The 18,001-nt window shown below is 40.5% G+C and overlaps 1 protein-coding gene across 1 annotated transcript in view; it reads left to right on the top strand.

The window, feature by feature from the left end:
* The window catches only part of vash2 (vasohibin 2), a 167,456-nt gene that overhangs the window by 110,898 nt on the left and 38,557 nt on the right, over window positions 1–18,001 (top strand). Inside the window, exons 5-6 of the mRNA XM_072580806.1 lie at window positions 3,058–3,439; window positions 6,714–6,829. Of these exons, the coding sequence (XP_072436907.1) occupies window positions 3,058–3,439; window positions 6,714–6,829 (498 nt within the window). The remainder of the gene's footprint in view (window positions 1–3,057; window positions 3,440–6,713; window positions 6,830–18,001) is intronic.

Raw genomic sequence — 18,001 nt, 5'->3', positions numbered from 1 at the left:
AAATGTGGCAAGTTTAGAGGCAGGAAGGGTACTAAATTGGTAAAGTGGTGGCATACCCAAACTCCACTACCTTCTCATTTCTATCAGCATTAGATCTTGGATAGAAAGGTCCATGACCAACCATCCCATTGTTTCTTGATCAAAGGCAGTCAGTGCCTGACTAAGGGACTGGATTTGGCCAAATATGCTGCTGGACCATTTAGAACAATCACATTTGAATAGCTCTTTATGTGAACCTCAAAGACATGGAATGGGATTAGAATCAGAAACTGCAATCAACAAATCTTCAACTTGTCATTGAAAATCAAAGCCCATGGAGTAAACTTATTAGAATTTTATTGAAGAGACCATATATTAACCTCTGAGTGTCTGTCAAAGAGGCAACGTGAAACTAATGCAGTGAAAATGCTAATAATGGAATTAATAAATTATAAGGCATGAACAGACTAAAACTTTTTATATTAAAGGTCAGAAGTTTTGTAGCAAGTAACTGAGCTCTTGAATCCCCAAAGTCTGTGCACCATTTACAAGGTACAAATCAGGAGTATGATGGAATTCTTCCCACTTGAGTGCAGCTCAAATAACACTCAAGAAACCTGACACCATCCAGGACAAAGAATTCCACTTGACTGGCACCACATCTATAAACATTCTTACCCTCCAAGTCCAACGTTCAATAGCATCAGATGAATTGTAAAAATTCACCAAAGGTCTTCAGCCATTTTCCACCCCATGACCACTACCATTTAGTGCGACAAGAGCAGCACCCAGTTCCCCTCCAACCCAGTAACCATTCTGACTTGGAAGCTTTCCACTGACCCTTCACTGTTGCTGCGTTAAAATCTTGAAATCCTTTCCTAACAGCCCAGTGGATGCCCCTATGTTTCAAGATCTGCAGAGGTTCAGGAAGGCACGTCACCAGCACTTTCTCAAGGGTAATTCGAGATGGGCAAGAAATGCTGGCCCAGCCAATGACACTGACGTACTATGAATAAATTAAGAAAAACCACAGGCCAGCTTTCAGCAATTCGGGCTACCTTTAAGCAATGTTAAAGCCAATTATGGTATTTGCTCTCTGCTGATGATTCTGGCTAGCCACTAGAGTCACTGGAATGAGCAGACACCACAATAGCCCAACAGAAAAACAGGGTAGATAAAGATAAACTGGTTGGGGATTCTAGAAGTAGGGGGCATAGAGGGCTAGAAGATTTAGGAGCTATGTTTGGAAGTATGTCTACACACGAACAGTGGGAGATGTTTGGATTAGTCTTTCGCAATTGGCAATAGATTCTGGATCCGTTATTAATTTTAAATCTGTGATAGATAAATTTTTGCTAAGGAAAGGTGTTAAGGTCTATGGCCAAAAGCGGGTATTTGAAGTTAGGCCACAAATCAGCCATGATCTTTTTGACTGGTGGAACAGGTTTGAGGGCTGAATGGCCTACTCCTATTCCTAACATTAGCATGTTGGCTGCATTCTAATCAATGGGTATTGGGGATTCATACTTTAAAAGGGGAAAGTGAGGACTGCAGATGCTGGAGACCAGAGTTGAAAAATGTGGTGCTGGAAAAACACAGCAGGTCAGGCAGCATCCGAGGAGCAGGAGAATCGACATTTTGGGCATAAGCCCTTCTTCAGGGATGAGGCCTCTGAAGTAAGTAATATTTCAGAAAGTAATACCAACCTTTCCTAAGGTGCTTTTCAAGAAATTGGTGTTGAAGAGAAAATTCTTTGAGGTTTTTGAATAAAAGGCAGTAATAAAGTTACAAATTGAATCAGAGCATAACATTGAGCCACTGCAATGGTTTAAAGTGATGACCTCAGAGGAGATTTTTAATAGAGCATTTTAGCAACTCAACATTGCAATTGTTTATGGGATTTAGACATCACTTCATATCTCAAGAACAAAAGCTAAGATAGATACCTGCTATTATAAATTACTTTCACACGTCTTGTCTTTTTTTCTGTTGCTTTGCCCTCCTCTGTCTATCCAGAAGGATTTGGACACTTGTAATTCTTAAATAGTCATTCTTCATATACAACCTTAGATAGTGAAGGGGATATTTCATGGAGGCGACGTGGTTCTGAGCTGTTGGCTGGAGGTCCAAGGTTGTTGGGAAGGCTCACTTTAGAGGTGTTAATCAGGCACTTAACTGGCTGTGGGTTGGGAAGGGGATTCACTGGGTTAATGACTCCAAGGTCAGAAATCCCATCCACTGAGTGTTGGTCAGTTGGAGGCAACAAGAGCATGGCTGTGGTTCTCAGCAGGCTCCCTTTCCCATGCGAGCTCCACCGATCAGGCAAAGAATACTTGTCGATTTGGGATTCCCGTGCTGCAGAAACCCACAAGCAAACACATCGGAGCTGGCTTGAGTGGTTTGCTGTTTGTAGAGTCTCCATCTGCCCCTGGCTTAACTGCAGCAGTGATGGGAGGATGTCCTTAATTGGATATTCATTGCTTCTTAAACACCTTGATTAGAGTAGGGTGGGTAGGCTAACAATGTGCCTACCTATCAAACGTTTTAGTGAGACAATGGCAAGAATGCCACCCTCTCATCTTATACACTCTATGTAGTAGAATACTAAATGCCACCCTGAATATTGGAAGACTATCTGTCCAAGGGCAGGAATAGAATAATTACAAATGACCGTGTTCCTTGTTGTTCCCACAGGCACTTTCCAGTCAAAGTTTCTCTATAACAGTTAGAAGCAGGAAGTCTGGATAAGTTAACTTTTGATTCTTTGAATGCCAGAAGCAGTTTTGATGCAAAGTTATTGCATTCCAAAATCATATAAGGCAACACAAACGAATAGCACTCTGGAATGTTATACCCGTTTTGTTTTTGGTTATGGTCATTCCAATTTTCCATTATGCATACATAATACACGATTAATTTACTACTGAATTAATAAATAAAATCATTTTAGTGAGTCTTTTTATCTATCACGGTCTCAAACAAGTATCCTCCGATTTAAATAGCTATGCTGATCTGGGTGACTGTTCTAAAACAAAATGCATTTTAAATATTTATTTGAATCCTTAACATAACCCTCAGATACCTGACAAATGGATTAGCAGCTGTAGAAAGGTTTCCTATCAGCTTTAAAACCCAGTTCTCAGGGACCTGCTTTCACCACGTGGTGCTGGGTGTCTATTACAATGGTCGCTATGGAACACTAGGCATGAGCAGGAGAGAGGACTTGATGGACAAGCCCTTGACCTTTCGAACTCTCAGTGACCTGTTTTTTGAATTTGAAGACTCTTACAGAAAGTACCTGCACACTGTGAAAAAGGTGAAGGTTGGTTTGTATGTATCCCATGATCCACACAGCTTCCAGCAGATCGAATGGAAACATTTGGTTTTAAACACGGGAAAGATGAGCAGAGAAGAGACGCGGAAGGAGTTGGAAAAACATGCTCGAGACATGAGAATGAAGGTAATTGTAATCCAGTCATCATGGGATGAAATCTTGTTCCCTCTGGTTTCCAAAAACCACTCCTTTTTGCTGACTCCCTATTTCTCCACATTGCTGTCCTCCTCTTGCCATCACTCACCTCCAGCCTGCAAGTTGGAGACAATCGTGAGCCTTGTGTGGGTGTCATACTGATGGCAGCCACTGTTATCCCAGTGGCACTGTTGCTCAATTGAGTTACCAGCCTTTGGTAGGTATGACTTAAACCTCCTCAGACATGTTTAGCAGCTGAGTGGAACTGGGGTGGACCAGGTTCTCACTGCCGTACCAAGACCTCTAAGGTCTTCTCAGGAGTCTGTCCGTGGTTTCCTTCTCTCTTCATATTTGGTCAAAAGTCAGGAGACTGTATTGAATTTTGAATTAGTGTTCACATTGGTAGAAATTCATCCAAGGCCTTAATAAGCTCAAGAACTAAAAGTTTCTGTCAGACACAAATCTAAGTGGAAAATGGACTGATTTCTTTGCAAAGAAAGCCTAACTTGAATTTGTGGGCAAGGTGGAAATGTAGTTACTATCCGAACCAATACCTCAGCACAGATGTGGACTAATTCTTGTTCATATAAGAAGTGTTGAATATTTTGGAGATTATAAACAAAGGTGATTTTTTAGTTTATTGGAACTACATTTTATTTTTACTTTTCTATATTGTTATTTTTAATGACAGAACACTGTAACAGTAGATTGTAGCCATATATTCATTACAGCTGAAAGAGCAGAGGTCCTTGGGGAAACAAGATGCAAGATTCAAGATGGATAGGGCAGTTATTATTGATTGCAAAAGACCAAATTGCCCAAGGGAGTGTCTATCACTAAGGAAACTTGCAAATGGACTGATTTGTCCAGATGGTTTCACTGTAACAAGGCATGAGTATTTGAAAATTTTGTCCAGTTTACGTGCATCCAGATGTTTAAAATTGCTTGAAAGTAATATAAAAATGGTTATGAATCATTGATTTATATTGGATGATACAGGAAAAGGGAAAAGGCATTTTTATAAGTATTTTTTAAATGTAAGTGTTGCACTATTATATTTGCCCTATGAAGGTTAGTATTCATTCTCCCCATATTTTCACATACTCTGCAGGATCTCACAATGCTTACTTAATTTGCTTCTAAAAGTATTCAACTGTTTTACTTTCTCTGTTGACAGTATGGAAAAAGGCCCCTCAGCCCATTGTATCCACATCCAGCCATCAAGCACCTAGCTATTCTAACCACAGTTTCCAGCAGTTGGCCTATAGCCTTGTGTGTCATGGCATTTCAAGTAGCCACTTAAATACTTGGTGTCCTTGCTGTAAAGTGCAGTATTGACCCTTCTTCTAAAGTGAAAAATCTCATGGCTGTTTTTATGTGACAGATGTATACTTTCCTGCACCGACACCCTCAGCGTTGGAAAGTTGTAATGTTGTTAACATTATGATGTAGAATTGATGGTTTTTTATTAACCTTGTAATTTTGCTGAAAGTCCAGTTTTGACATGTAACTTAGGGTATTGTTGTGGTCCACTCAAATGTGAATTTCAATTGTGTTGGAAAAAGGCAAAAATATTTCTGAACTGAAGTTGAAGTAAATGCTTACTTTGTAGCTTTTATCAATGTCTTTTGCTAAAGCATTTGGTCAATTGGTGTTGAACCTGTATATTATTGTAAACAACAATATTATTTCAGAGTAAGTACCTATTTCAATCATTGTAACTGTACTATGTTGAATTAACTAATTTATTTCAAGACATTACAATGAACCTTCTCATCTCTAGGCCAGAAAAAACTTAATATTCTTCTAAGTTTTCTATGTAACACTCTACCAATTTTGTTTCAGAGTGTCTATGTCATAGTCATGTCTCTTAACTCAAAGTTATTTAATTTATATTGAATTATAGTTCAGGTTTTTGTGGTAATCTCCTTATCTTATTTCAAAACATATGGTACCTATAATTTTAAAAGTGAATGCGAACCATCAGTAGACTGTGTCACTCCTGTTCCCTCACTATCTATTCCAGTACTATACAATCCTAAGCTCCATCACTATACTTCTCTACAGTAATAGTTAAGGCTTTCAGTAAATGCTGCTATCTATACTTCCTATTAACGTCAAAATCCTTCCAGAATTTATTTTCCTAACCAATGGAAGAATCCATTGCTACAGTGAATTGCTCCCCCATCAAAGAAATAATAAGGATGCCAAGTTGACCCTTCAAAGCATATTTTCAATGGCCATATTTTGGTCTCATAATTTAGCAAAATTAGGGACTGCGTTGCCAGATTGCACTGGGGTATATGATTGAGAAAAGAAAATTGTCCTGTCTTAATCTCCCAACACCGATTAAGGTACAAATGTCTAGATAGATCATAGAAAGATGTAGGAGCAACAGGATGGTCGTGATAGGAGATCTTAAAAAAAAAAGAGAAAAAAAAAAGAAGAAAAAAAAAGGGGCGTCATGGTGACACAGTGGTTAGCACTGCTGCCTCACAGCGCCAGAGACCCGGGTTCAATTCCCGCCTCAGGCGACTGACTGTGTGGAGTTTGCACGTTCTCCCCGTGTCTGCGTGGGTTTCCTCCGGGTGCTCCGGTTTCCTCCCACACTCCAAAGATGTGCAGGTTAGGTGAATTGGCCATGCTAAATTGCCCGTAGTGTTAGGTAAGGGGTAGATGTAGGGGTATGGGTGGGTTACGCTTCGGCGGGGCGGTGTGGACTTGTTGGGCCGAAGGGCCTGTTTCCACACTGTAAGTAATCTAATCTAATCTTAAGGTCTTCATGTGGGGAAGTGAACATTAAAAGGCTTAATTAAGCATATGTAGCGGATGGTCATGGGGGATATCTTCATGAAATCTACAGACTTGGGATCCAATTCCATGTGATCAGATGTCAGTATGACTCATCTCCTTATGCCCATGCTCAATTACATTCTTAGACAAAAGGTATATTTAACCCTTTACCCCACAGTTCAGACTCCACACTCCAGCATCTGCAGTCCTTGCTTTCTACTCCACAGTTCATCCAAAGATCTTATTTTCTTTGCTACTGATAGTTGAATCTTGAATGTAGAAATAAGTTCTTGTGACTCAATGTCTTTTTTGTAAGTAAGTTGGGAATCTTTATTGTTCATAAGTCAATCTGTCTTTAAAAGTTATTTTGTCAACTAACCTTTGTGAAATAATTATGCAAACATTAGGCAAGCTGTCAAGGACACTAGTCATTAATACCACTCTGATTATGTTATTTCTCATTTGGAACTAGACTATAAAAACCTCAGGTTCCCAGTCTCCAGTTAAAGACCGACAACGGGGAAAATCTTTATCACCACGCCGTCGGCAGATGAGCCCTCAGAGACGACTTAACCGAAGAGATAAATCGTAAGTTGTTTGCTTTGGGTAACGGATCCTCATTGAGACAAATCAATCTCAGTAGTGGAATTACACATTCCCTCACATTATTGCATATCAACATAAAATAGTTCTGTGGTTCCAGTTTTTTTTACAGGTATTGTAGAGGTCAGCATTGAGAAGCTTTTTTTATTCTCCTTTACCTACCAAATTCCAATATTTAATTTGGTCCAGAGATTATAATATCAGTATATGTGTGATTGCTCTGATATTATGGTGTGGTTCAATTCATGATTATTATTCATATTATTTTTCCCCATTACCTCCATTGTTGCAGCATAATGTCATAAAGTCTGGCAAGCAACTGGCTTTCTATTCAACTTGAAAACATAACTCACTACCTAGGTCAGTACTCAATGTACATCACTAGCTAGGTAACATCTTAGGCAGTGGAATCTTATTTAATCGCAATATTGCCTGAAGTGGACGCTAACAGGTTGATGCAGCATGGAGTGAGTAACATTTCCTAGAGCGTTAGTAACTGAACTGGTGGCTGCCAGAATGAAATCATGAGATGGTTGTCTTCACAATCATTGTCTTCTTTCTCTCCCTACGTGACCTGAGCAGATGATAATTCTTCCTTATCTGAAAGGAAAATGGGACAAGGGTGAGACTGTGATTTGCATTGGAAGAAAGTAGACCATCAATAGTAGCTGTAAATGAGAAGAATTTGTTGGATGAGGTAAGAAGTTGAGATGTGAGAAGTGGCTCTAAGTGAAAGAGTACTGATGCCTTTAATGGATTCAGTTCCTCCAGCGACTAGAGCTTCAGCATATACCCTTTCACTTAATGCCCAACATTAACTTGTCTAAATGGTTAGAACATGTAGGTGCACCCCTTCCCTCCTGCTGGTACCTACATTCCTGCAAGAAGGAGGGAACTGTATCCGAAATTGCTATACAATGTGTTTGGTGATGTAGCAGATAATGCTTGAATAACTGGCCGTGTTCACACAATGGGAGCTTTGTATGAATGTTATGTGTGTGAGGGTGAGGTGAGACTGATGATGTTTGGTAGGAGTTCTGATTGATAAAGATTGTTGCTAGGCGGATGACCAGATGTGCAGAATTGATTAGTAGCAAAGGCTCAAGGCTTTGTAGAAAATGTCATTTAAAGATGTATCCACAGTCCTTGAGCAGATGTGTGAGGCCAGTAAATGTCTTGTGATGCTGCATCTAGGTCCTTGGGACGATTCTAGCATTGCCTTCCACACTAATTGTTCCCATTACCTATTCATCGTGTGTCTGGAGAACCTCCTGGTCCTTTGAGGATATAAGTGGTCTCTCCTTATCTTCAGCAAGATTTTGAAAACTGACTGTTTGCACTCTTGCAGGATATAAATGATCTCTCCTTATCTTCAGCAAGATTTTGAAAACTGACTGTTTGCACTCTTGCAGGATATAAATGATCTCTCCTTATCTTCAGCAAGATTTTGAAAACTGTTTGCACTCTTGCAGGATTGTTTTTTATTTTTATTTCAACATATGTTTTATTCATAAATATAGCTTGATATACATAGACATTGAAGCAGCTTGGTTCTCTACAGTAGCATATGAAGAAACAAACAAATGTTGGAGTTTAGCTGTATCCTATAAAGAAACCCAAGGCATTCTTACTTGTACAAGACCATATATACATATATTTGAGGTACCGGGAGAGTCTGATAACTGAATGGACCCCTATTTAATTTCGTCACTGTATCTTGGCAGCAGCTGCTCCAAACTGTTAGTGTATCCTTCAATACATAGTCCTGGACCTTGGAACATGCCAGTCTGCAACACTCAGTCGAGCTCAACTCCTTGTGCTGAAAGACCAATGAGTTTTGGGCAAACGAGCGAGTGTCTTTCACTGAACTGATGGTACTCCAGGTGCAGTTGATGTTTGTCTTGGTGTGTATCCCAGGACGAGCCATGCTTCAGATTTTTCTAGGTTAGATTCAGTTGCTGAATGACTCCCAGCACCTATTTCAGTCATAATTCATCACCTCTTTAAGAGGTCGTTAATGACAGAATTTGCTCACCTCACCACCACCACAACACCTCCCCCCCCACCCCCACCAACATGTATACCCCCTCCACAGATCATTCAGCACTGACTATCATTATAATGAGCAGACAACACCAAGTTGCCTTACTGCCTGCATTACACTGAATGGCATGTGGGACATCATGCATCAACATTACTCGGGACTATCCAATCCAATCCCACAGATTTCAGAAGGGAACATCAAAAAAGGAAAGCAAAATCAAAATAAGAAAGAAAGGAAACTCGTGGATATGCAATAGATATAAACAGAAATAAGAATAATGGAAGGTACTGATGAAAATTTAAAGTTCCTATTTGGATTTCAGGAAATTACAATGAAAATATATGAAGCAAACCATATTACAGATTCATATAACAATATTGTTGTCCTTGATATTTTAGAATGATTTAAAATAAATTCCTTGTGTTTTCAGTCAATACATCTACTGTATAAAACATCTTACAATGGCATCAGTTTTTGTGACCTTCAAGTGCAAGCTCTCAATTATTTGACTGCTGATGGGTATTTGGTAGAAAACGAAAGGTTCCACTGGGGTTTGCAGTTTTGCAGAAGGAGATAAGGTTCCTCTGTGTTAATTATCCTCTCATGAAGAGCTGCTGTGCTTGACTAGGTCTGTCTTTTAGCCACATGTTTTAACTCTTTCCTTCCGATTGTCTGGGTTGTCTTTGACAGTTAAAGCCAGACTGCATACACTTTACAAAAAGTAGTCACATCCCTCCTCATTTTATTATTCCCATTTACTTTGGAATTGGCCTACCTGGAGTTCAATTATTGCATGGTGTCTCCAGGCATTTTACAATTCAATAATTTATGGAATCAACACTATTTCACATGTTGTGTGACATGAAATCCTGGCCCCTTTCTTTCCTGTTGGCAGTTTCAATGTATATCTGTTGTGAAGGACATGAATGTTACAGATTCAGTCGTTGCTTGTTCAACAGCGAGTCAACCAGCTCCTCCTTCATCACAGCCGGGTGGTCAAACAGTTTGTTGGTCAAACCAGATGCCCTGTGGCAAAATATGGCAGATTCTGCAATAAAAACAAGAAGTTGGAAATTCCTGTTTTCTGTCAGCACCAGTACAGAGAGGTCAATAACCTTTTATCAGAAGTGGAAACAGTTACAGATGCTGTGGGTTTGCAGCAAAGGGTGGAGGAGGGGAACATTTGTAGTAGAGTGGATTCCTGACAGAATAAGTGACAAAAATAAAAACAGAAGATGTTGGAGATGCTCAATAGGTGAGGCACAATGACACTCTTGTTCTCATTGTATGACAATATAATGATGCCCTCATCCAAAACTAGGGCCAAACGTTTTACTGACCAGACACACAGGGTCAATCAGAAAGGCAGAAGGGAATCTGCTAATCAGGATGGTCCTTTACTCCTTATCTCCACTTCAGAGATCAATTCCCCAAAGCAGCTGGCTTGAGAACTGGCCTTCAATCAGTGGGAATGGGAGAAAGCCAGTTAGTCATGACCACGGTGACAGATGAGCCTGTACGGGGTCAGTGCGTTGACCAGAGGAGGTGGGAGGGAGAGAGGTTGTGACCAAGGGATAATTGAGTGGGTCAATAGAGGCCTAGTCCCTCCTCGGATGGAGATTACTTCTTGAGAGACTTCAGAAATGGGGGCTTTGTGGAGTGGGTGAGAGGCTGTAGGCCTCAAAGGAAAGATTGCACTGAATGGGGTATGGGAAATCGTGCATCAAGGCCTCCGTTCACATTATTAGGGACTATCCAATCCCTAATGGGGTGGATAGGGTAGATCTTCCATTCACAGAGGCTTGTCAGGGATTAAATGTGAAGGCACTTACTTTCTGAATCGACCAAATTCACACCTTGAGAAAGTTGTTGGGTTCCATGTGGTCCCGAAAGTCTGGTCATTGGCATTAAGAATTGAAATGTTATGTTTAAATGAGAGTTACAAGTTCACAATCATAATTAAAGTGGTATAATGCCTCCTCTCATTGGATTGGCAAATGACTTGATCTCTGACGCTTTCAGCTCCACATCCTCCCTCTTATCCCACGACAAAGACCTGGCCAACTCAGTGAAGATTCTCCAAAGGGAAACAATGCAAACTTTTATCATTTTTATGTTATTTTTTGTTCATTGTTCCATGCCTAGAATTTTGAAAAGAATTCCATTTAAATGTAGTGTTTTTAAAACAATATGTAATGATGGAAGTTTAAATAATTCATTGAGATAAAAGATGACTAAAGTGCTCGTGGGCTTAGCATTGAGATTGGTGTTGTAAAGACAATAAATAATAAATAAATTATAAGACTGTCTCCCTAATAACCCAAACATCCATTACCTTGGAAAGTCCCAGATGATGTTCCTTCTAATTATTTTTAAGTGCTTGGGTGATTTATTTATGTGTGCAGTGCCTTTGGATATTTTATACAGTCGCGTGATGTGGCAATTTAAAGGGACTGACTTGTGTGGGTGGGTACATGGTCAGGCAACTGCATACGTTTTGGATGTCATTGGCCTAGGTCCTGCAAATGTTTGTCAGGGGCAGTTTGGAATAGATCTTTCTCTTGCCAAAGGCTGGGAGAACATACCAATAGGCACCTTTTTAAAATGAACAGTTGAAAGGTTGTCAATGAAGTTCATTGCAAAAAGGTAAGATTTGGTAATTGTTGGAGAATGAACATGGAGAGACTATATAAAATAATGGTTACTACTCTAAATGGTTTGCAGGAGCAGAGTTATCTGAGTATGTATATGTCATTAAAGGTGGCAGAATTGGAAGAGCACACAACATTTTTTTTTAGATTAGATTCCCTACAGTGTGAAACAGGCCCTTTGGCCCAACAAGTCCACACCGACCCACAACCCACCCAGACCCATTACCCTATATTTACCCCTTCACCTAACACTACGGGCAATTTAGCATGGCCAGTTCACCTAACCTGCACGTTTTTTTGGACTGTGGGAGGAAACCGGAGCACCCGGAGGAAACCCACGCAGACATGGGGAAAATGGGCAAACTCCACACAGTCAGTCACCTGATGCGGGAATTGAACCCAGGTCTCTGGCGCTGTGAGGCAACAGTGCTAACCACTGTGCCACCGTGCTGCATTATAGACTATTGATAAGGTACAAGAACAGAGAGGTTATGCTGAACTGTTTGTTAGGCCTCAATTAGAGTACAGCTCTGAATATGACACTTTATGAAGGATATGAGTGCAATAGAGAGAGTGCCTGGAGGTTTATGTCCAGGGATGAGCCACTTCAGTTGAAGACCTAAGAGGAGTCCTCAAAATTATTACTGGTCTGCATAGGATAGACAAAGTGAAACTGTAGCCCCTCATAAAAGAATATTGAACAAGAGAGTACAGATTTAAATTGATGTGCAAAAGAAGTAAATGTTGATGTGAGAAAAGCATTCTCACAGCAGCTGATTGGGTCTGGAATGGACTGACTGGAAGTGAGGTGGAAGCAGATTCAATTGAGGCACTACCGAAGGTATTAGGTGGTTCCTTAAACAGAAGTAAGACAGAGTAATGGGGACAGGGTAGGAGAATAACTGACTCCTGATGCTTATTCGGAGACCTGATATCAACATGATGGGCTGAATGGCCTCTTCAGCAGTGCTGAGTCTGAGGTGGACTGTCAGTAGGCTCAGATGGTAAAGATGAAGTAATATTGGTTACCTTAAGCAGGGTGGCCCAATAACATGGTGAAACATGTCAACCAACAATCTCTGCTTAGATGCAATCTGTGATGCTTCAGCAAATGCTCCTCAAAGTTGTGTTGGCTTTGCTCAGTTTTTGCTCATGTTCCAACTTAAACTCATTTGCTTTTGCCAAATGTCAAACCTTCCATGAACTGATGCAATTGAACAGTGTACTGTAAAAATATTCCTTCCTATATTTAAGAGTGGCAATCTGGTGCAGTTTCATTAATAGAGCTGAAGATGGGTTTATTACAAAAGATTAGCATTTTTAATCAGGTTGAGTAGCTTACTTTTAAATAACTTTAATGAATCTTTTACTATAAACATTGTTGACAGTTCATTAGAAAAATTAAAAGCTATTTTGAAAGCTGTGCCTATTAACTGTCCCAACTCCTTAAAAGAAAAGCCATCAGGTTGGATTTAATGTTGGCAACAGGGGTTTTAGACATAGTATGCAAAACTACTGGAAACCTTGCATCTCTTCCTTGGAAAAGGCTTGACCAAATGAAGTGCCTGAGAGGAATTGATTGACCAGCGTCAGACCTCACTTAGCCTTGGGATGGGATTCCCATTCTTCGAGAGCTGCTGGCCAATCAGAGACTGCCAGCAGAACCAGTGATCTCAGGATTTCACTCAGGATCATTGCTGGATTCCTGGACACATGAGTGTGGAGCTGGATGAGAGTCAAGAGGAAGGGGTCAGGGAGAGAAGGTGGCAGGGGTAGAAGAGGTTTGGAGGCAAGAATATATGATCCCTTTTCCCTCCTGCTAATGTACCTCTTTATCCCCATTATCAACTGCCCTTTGATAGAACCTATTGGCACCCCCACCACACCGTCCCTTTCACTCCCCCGGATTGGTTCACCTTGTCCCCAGTTGAGCAGACTAGTCTCCATGCAGGAAACTTATCAATGAAACATTTGTGGGTTAGCTCGATACAAATTCTGAATGTTGTCTCATCCAATTAATGTGGAATTAATTTCTCTTCAGGAGGAAGTGAGCTGGAGAGTCAGAGTCAAAAAGTGTGGCGCTGGTAAAAAGCATAATAGGCCAGGCAGCATCCGCGTTGCAGGAGAGATAAAAGTGTGTGCTGATGAAGGACTGATACTTGAAACATTGACCCTCCTGCTCCTCAGATGCTGCCTGACCTGTTCTGCTTTTTCCAGCACCATGCTTTTCGACTCTGTTAATCTCTGTTTGCCAAATTAAATTATTTGTTCACTTCAACTTACTTTAGAACAGAATGTTGGATTGGGGGGGGGGGGGGGTCGTCATTTAATGTAGAAATTTTTAATCACTCTGTTAAGACATTTACGACACACCTCTGCAACAGATGAGATCTGAACCTGTGGTCTCTGGTCCAGCAGTAGGGATACTACCACTGTGCCACAAAATCCCATCCCCCATCTAAGTTGCTGTGAAATTCCGGCTCAATCAAGAAAGCAAAATGTGACAGTCCCTTGTTTGCTAAAGTGGTGGCAGGTTAACTATCAGCGACTAAACTAAGCTGCTGTACTGAATACGTCAGAAATAATCCTTTTTCCAACTGTGTTAGTGCTTTATTGAATAACGTTTGGCCACTACATTGAGTGAGATAAGCTCTTTCAGTCCTTTAGGCATAGTAGAGCCTTTAAAATTAAAGGAAGAACTTTGTCCCAGCAATATGTCCTGACAAATGTTGAGTCTATTGTAATGTGGTTGGAAAATAAAATAAGTTCGAAAAGAATACTGCATGAAGTTAGGGAACTTCATATTCTCTGTGAATAAAGATGCTTACAAAAATTCTTCAAAACTAATTTTGTACTAAAATGTTTAACCATTCTTTTTCTAAGGTTTCCAAAAATAGCTACTACAATCTTACCAACTGCTGCTGTCAGTCAAGCCCGCTTTCATGGAGATTTGCAGGAGAGGATAAGATTATTGGAGAAAGAGAATAACAGGAACATACAATGCAGATGTTTGCACCTAAAGAACTGTAGAAGATCAGATGGAGATCAAATTGAGAACTATAACAAAAGATGTATACTGTTTGAGAGACCTTGTGCAGGAGGGAAATTTACATCGATCAAGAGATAAAGAGGCAGTGAAAGGATGTTCAGATGCAATAAATTACAGAAAATGCAGAGAATGAAGTGAAGTTTTCCCTGATCTAACAGTTAAAAATTACACAACACCAGGTTATAGTCCAATAGGTCTATCTGGTGGCACTGTTTTTCAGAGTGCTGCTTCTTTATCAGGTGGTTGTGGTGTAGGACCATAAGGCACAGAATTTATAGCAAAAGATTACACTGCCATACAACTGAAATGATATATTGAACAAACCTAGATTGCTGTTAAGTCTTTCATCTTTTAGAGTGGGGTTGTAGGTTTTGATTAATTAATATGTAAATCCCAGAACTTCTTGAAGTCACATTCTCGAGGTAATTTAAGGTTTTACAAAAAAAAGGTAACATCTCAGCTCAGACAATGCATTGAAGTTGTTAGAGTCTTGTCTGTATCCCAATCTTGAGTCAGACTGGTTCCATTTCCAAAATGGAATTTACAAAATATTACATGGATTGACAGCCTGCATTAACTGCCTGCACATTGTGCATTTTTTGAGCAAAATAGAATATATCTGCAAATATAATTCTGCAAATACAAATTCACTGCATAGACTTATATGTGTGTGTGTGTGCAGGAGAGAGGGAGAGAGAGTGTGTGGGTGTGTATGAGTACACGTGAGAGAATGTGTATGTCCATGTGTGTGAGAGCTTGGTAAAGTGTGTGTGAGTCAGATAGAGTATAAGCCTGTGAGAGGGCACAGATCTAGCCTCTCCAGTGGCTCAGCTGGTTAAAGATGTGAGGAACTGTGAAAATAAAATGTATGATTTAAGAAGAGAAAACATTGGAAACACTTGGTAGGTCAGAATTTAATTAGTTCCAAATCTATTGTTCTCAATGACTTCAAGTATTAGTGTAGCATTGTCATTGAACTCTTTTTCAGAATAAATAGAGATTCCCTGTAACCTTTAAGCTACTATTGAATTTACAATCTTTTATCCTGTCACTAATGTCAAAACATTATGTTCAGAAAATCCACAAACTTCATAGAGCAGGAATAAGAATACATCCTAGAATTATTATCAACAATCAACAAATGGAACAAAATCATGGAAAAAAATAGAACAAAGGCAAGAAGTGTAAAAGGATTTTACATCAGTGTTTTTTGTCGGGTCATTGTTGTACACATTGAAACCAATGACATCAGAAGGGAAAAGGATGAGATTCTGAAGGGAGAATGTAGAGAGTTAGGCAGGTATTTAAAAAGGAGGTCCTCATGGGTAGTAATATCTGGATTACTCCTGGTGCTGCAAGCTAGTGAGGGTAGGAATAGGAGGTTAGAGCAGATGTAACGTCTACTTTCTGTCCTTCCTGTAACATTTGTATCCTGGAACATTAAGCTGCCAGACCCGTCTATCCCTGGGCCATGTAATTGCTATGATATCCCAATCCCATGTCCCTAACCATGTCCTGAGTTAATCTGCCTTCCCTGTTAGGCCTCTTGCATTGAAATAAATGCAGTTTAATTTATCAGTCCGACCTTGTTCTCAGCTTTGTCCCTGCCTGCCCTAACTGTTTGACTCGTTTCTTTTCTCAGCTGAACCAGTCTCAGATTGATCTCTTTCCTCACTATCTCCCTGGGTCCTACCCCCAGTCCTTACTAGTTTAAATCCTCCTGAGCAGCTCTAGCAAATCTCCCTGCCAGTATATTAGTCTCCTTCCAATTCGGGCACAATCTGTCCTTCTCGTACAGGTCACTTCTACTTCCAATCACTTCTAATGATCCAAACTCCAGGACATCAATGTTTTACATTGATCATCACAGGTGTTTAAGAAGGGTGGTAAGGTGGTAAGGACAAGCCAGGGAACTATAGACCAGTGAGCCTGATGTCAGTGGTGGGCAAGTTGTTGGAGGGAATCCTGAGGGATAGGGTGTACATGTATTTGGAAAGGCAAGGACTGATTAGGGATAGTCAACATGGCTTTGTGCATGGGAAATCATGTCTCTCAAACTTGACTGAGTTTTTTTGAAGAAGTAACAAAGAGGATTGATGAGGGCGGAGCAGTATACGTAATCTATAAGGACTTTAGTTAGGCGTTTGACAAGGTTTCCCATGGTAGACTGGTTAGCAAGATCTCATGGAATACAGGGAGAACTAGCCATTTGGATATAGAACTGGCTCAAAGGTAGAAGACAGAGGGTGGTGGTGGAAGGTTGTTTTTCAGACTGGAGGCCTGTGACCAGTGGAGTGCAAGAAGAATGGGTGCTGGGTCCACTACTTTTTGTCATTTATACAAATGATTTGGATGTGAATATAAGAGGTATAGTTAGTAAGTTTGCAGATGACACCAAAATTGGAGATGTAGTGGACAGCGAAGAAGGTTACCTCGGATGACAACAGGATCTTGATCAAATGGGCCAATGGGCTGAGAAGTGGCAAATGGAGTTTAATTTAGATAAATGAGAGGTACTACATTTTGGGAAAGCAAATCTTAGCAGGACTTAATGGTAAGGTCCTAAGGAGTGTTACTGAACAAAGAGGCCTTGGAGTGCAGGTTCATAGCTCCTTGAAAGTGGAGTTGCAGGTAGATAGGATAGTGAAGAAGGCATTTGGTATGCTTTCCTTTATTTGTCAGAGTATTGAGTACAGGAGTTGGGAGGTCATGTTGCAGCTGTACAGGACATTGGTTAGGCCGCTGTTGGAATATTGCGTGCAATTCTGGTCTCCTTCCTATGAGAAAGATGTTGTGAAACTTAAAAGGATCCAGAAAAGATTTACAAGGATGTTGCCAGGGTTGGAGGTTGAATAGGCTAGGGCTGTTTTCCCTGGAGCGTCAAAGGCTGAGGGATGACCTTGCAGAGGTTTACAAAATCATGAGGGGCATGGATAGGATAAATAGACAAAGTCTCTTCCCTGGAGTGGGGGTGTCCAGAACTAGAGGTTTAGGGGAGAGGGAAAAGATATAAAGGAGACCAAAGGGGCAACGTTTTCACACAGAGGGTGGTACGTGTAACAAATGAGCTGCCGGAGGAAGTGGTGGAGGTTAGTACAATTGCAATACTTAACAGGCATCTGGATAGGTACATGAATATGAAGGGTTTGGAGGGATATGGGCTGGGTGCTGGCAGGTGGGAATAGATTGGGTTGGGATATCTGGTCGGCCTGGATGAGTTCAACCGAAGGGTCTATTTCCGTGCTGTACATCTCTATGACTCTATGATATTATTGACTTTTAATTTAAAACAAAAGTGTCTCATGATCTGACTTTAACTTGAAGCGAGAAAAAGCTTGCTTCTAGCCCTATCTGATTGTGATGTTCGCATGTGGTGTGGATGTGACTGCAGGGATGCCATTTTTGACCTTGTT

This window comes from Chiloscyllium punctatum, chromosome 11 (assembly GCF_047496795.1).
Source record: "Chiloscyllium punctatum isolate Juve2018m chromosome 11, sChiPun1.3, whole genome shotgun sequence".
Classification (NCBI taxonomy): domain Eukaryota; kingdom Metazoa; phylum Chordata; class Chondrichthyes; order Orectolobiformes; family Hemiscylliidae; genus Chiloscyllium; species Chiloscyllium punctatum.
Note: the sequence above shows the minus strand (reverse complement) of the source record. Positions and strands in the feature narration are given on the sequence as shown.